Here is a 3395-nt window from a genome sequence, read left to right as displayed (position 1 = left end):
ATAAGTATATATGCATTCACCATCTAAAATATATATATGTATATATATTCGTATGATCCATGATCTGTATTGGATCAGATTCCAATGATTGTGCCACCTTTTCAATGGCCCCAAATAGTGGGATTGGGAAAAACCTGGATTGGATATATATCAGAATATGAGAATAACCATTCCAGCCAGTGTGAAAAGGTCTAATCCCACACTGTAATACACTTTTTATAGGGATGCTGTTGGCATCATCTCTAATAATCTCTAAAACAACAAAATGCTTAAAGACATGCCCACTTGCTTGTGCAAAGCTAGATTTCCATTATTCTATTGTTCAAAGCAAGGTGGGGACAATTATTCCATCAACCTCAAAGTCACTTTGATCATCTAAACATATACATTATTATAAAGTTTTTTGATTATTGGGAAGCTACAACATGGTAAAGTTTTTTATAATTGGGAAGCTACAGCATGGGTCTTATCAACACAAAGGGATTAATTTTTAAGAATTCAAAATTTTTCTTAAAGTTAACATGATTTAGTTTGTAAGTTTATTATATATCATACCAAATAGGGTTGCATTTTTTTTTTCCACCTAGATAAATGAAGCAGTACAAAATAAGAAATGATACGAAGCCAACTTTGTTTTTTACCTTTATTAACTTGATTCCTTTAACCCACAATCATTTTGTAACACAACCCCAACCCCCCCCCCCCCCCCCCCCAACAAAAGAAAAAAAAAAATGAAAAAGAGAAAATATTATATTCATAGAATCTTTATAAATAATTTTTTTTATTAGAACTATGTGAGGTGATAAGTCTATAAGTAAACATCACTTTAATATACACTTTATTTTAAAATAATAAGTCTCAATACATTCATAACGAGAGTTTTTATTTACACACCACAAACTTTTTTTACTCACACAACTTTTTCTATTGAATATCAACTAGCAAACACAAATTCATCGTCAAATATTTACTACCAAATGAAAATTCAATTCTTCGATAAGTGATAATTGAATTATTAATTTTTATTCGACAATTAATATCTAAAAAAATAATAATAATTTGCACTAATGAAAAGGTGTCCAAATAGAAGATCCAAACCACATCATACTCTACCTAAGGCCTTGTTTGGAAAGACTAAATAAGTTCACACTTTTTATCTTTTTATCTTTTTTAGGTCACATCAATCAACATCTCCTATTTATTTTTCTACGCATCTTTTTATAAAAAATCAAAAAATACACTTATTAAAAATATTTGAAACAACCCCTAAATTTTATATATATATATATATAATTGTATGTCACTACTCAACAAAAGAAAAGTGTTAACTTTTTTTATTTTTTGGGCAACTCTTTTAAATTTTTAAATTGCATGACATAAGAAACGCGTCAATACCGACACATGAGGGATACCAAAACAAGCATAATTCTTAATAATTGTCTCATATTCAAATCATGGGCAATTTGGTCATTTCACACATAAGGATACCAAAACCAACCTAATACATAATCATTTTTTTTCAATATTCAAATCATGGGTATTATTGTCATCTTAGATTAGATTATTGCAATGGTTATGGTGCTAATCACATCACAATCACCTTCAATATTCTTATTACCCCAAAAAAGAAAAATATAAGAAAAATATTACATTGCTAAAACACTGAACAGTACAAGTGGGATCTTTCTCAACACCAATCTCTCTTGAAAAAAAAAAAAAAAATACTCTCTCTCTCTCTCTCTCTCTCTCTCTCGGCATCCACATTACAAAAATTACAGCCTCCATTCATATTTTTTAACTAGAAGCACACTTCAACGAAGCTCAAAACCAATAAAAGTTCACTTCCGGCTACTGTGCCCATTTTCCGGCCACTTTCCGGAACCGAGATCCAACCAGAACTGTTCAGAGTCATCAACACAATATCGAGGCCATGACACAACTTTTACATAATTATTATTTTTTCTTTTCTTATCTCTATGATTATATATACAAAAACAAAAACAAAACAAAACCCAAAAGAAAAAAGAAAAGAAAAAAGAAAAGGAGAGTTTAATAAGAAACAAGAACCCTAATGGATTGAAAATTAATGATAAGAAGAATCAAAACATAACCGGCCATTAAACTTCGGTTGGAGTCTCCGATATGCTCTCTAAATGAGGCCTCCAGACTCCGGCACGGCCTCGCCTCCGGTCCCTCTGCGTAGACAGCTTCTCCGATAGGATTTCGCTCAAATACCGATCAGAAATGAGAAGGTTCGTTGTCGCCGTCATAGAAATACTTGTATTCACATTGGTTTGTGCAGCTTCTCTCTTTTTCCTCCTTGTCGATGACCTCGACGACCGGGTTTTCTCCTGTGTCGTCGATGGCACCGGCATGAGGAAGTATATCTTCCCGCGCTGAAGCTCGGCGTCGGGCGGCACGATCACGATCCTCGGACAACAGCCACCGTCTGATGGTGATGAGGGCTTCTTCAAGACGTGCTTTGGATGAGCCTTCATGATCTCGGCAGCTCGGATTGTGCCGCTTATCTCTTCAACCCGGCCATTGGCGTGTACTATTCGAATTACGTCGAGTGCTCCGCATGGAAGAATGCAGGAGATGCAGCACCTTATGGTGTTCTTCATGCCTAATTCTCTCTCTTTCTCTCTCTCTAAAGTAGAGAGAAGAAGGAGAAGGAGATGAGGAGAGAAGTGGAGGAAAGAAAAAAAAAATATAAGAAAGAGAGAAGAGGGGGGAGAAGGTAAACAATTCTATTTTTGCCAATGAGAGAGAGGAGAGGAGATGGGGAGAGGAAGGTGTAAATCACATAGAGAAGTCTTTGTAACAAATGAAATGATGTTTTTATTAGTAACTTTTGGAACTTCCTTTTTTATTTCGAAAATGATTTGTGAGAAGATTTTTTGTACAAAAAAAATTCTTTCAAAATGATAGTTAATAGCAAGTTTAAAATAATAAGATTTTTTTTTAATTTTTTAATTCAAAATAAATGAAGATAAATTTAACATATCCTTCTGTATATTTTTGTATAATTTTTTAATTTTTATATTATTACACTTTATATATATATATATATTTGGGTGTGGGGAATTTCTCATTTGCTTAGGATGAAATCTATGGCATGAATGATTGCACCTGCCTCTGTACTTTGCCTTTTGGATGCATCATTCAGGACCCCTTCCCATCTCCCCCACCATAGCCCTTCACTAAGTTCAATAATTTGAGTTGGGCATGAAAGGTTGGGGGGCCTCATGGGTGACACATGTTAGTTCATGATTAGGAGTGCCAAGTAGGCAAAAATGGGACCTGTTTGTGTGACAAATGTTTGAATCGTAATTTGACACTTGTCACGGCTCTGTTGATTAGGCAAATAGTTAGAGTAGGTAAGAAGGCTATTA

At 34.1% G+C, this 3395-nt stretch overlaps 1 protein-coding gene across 1 annotated transcript; it reads right to left on the bottom strand.

Annotated features, from left to right (window-relative positions):
* Positions 1–1633: 1633 nt before the first annotated feature.
* LOC114301265 (phosphatidylinositol 4-phosphate 5-kinase MSS4-like protein) lies at positions 1634–2859 on the bottom strand. Its single transcript, XM_028246196.2, has one exon. The coding sequence runs from the start codon at positions 2622–2624 to the stop codon at positions 2118–2120; it is 507 nt and encodes a 168-aa protein (XP_028101997.1). The 5' UTR covers positions 2625–2859; the 3' UTR covers positions 1634–2117.
* Between the last annotated feature and the right edge of the window lie 536 nt (positions 2860–3395).

This window comes from Camellia sinensis, chromosome 9 (genome assembly GCF_055761805.1).
Source record: "Camellia sinensis isolate YWXY chromosome 9, ASM5576180v1, whole genome shotgun sequence".
Classification (NCBI taxonomy): Eukaryota; Viridiplantae; Streptophyta; class Magnoliopsida; order Ericales; family Theaceae; genus Camellia; species Camellia sinensis.
Note: the sequence above shows the minus strand (reverse complement) of the source record. Positions and strands in the feature narration are given on the sequence as shown.

Bases quoted from the DNA above. Each gene is read 5' to 3' on its own strand.
- LOC114301265 (XM_028246196.2), bottom strand. From the start codon at position 2,624: ATGAAGAACACCATAAGGTGCTGCATCTCCTGCATTCTTCCATGCGGA.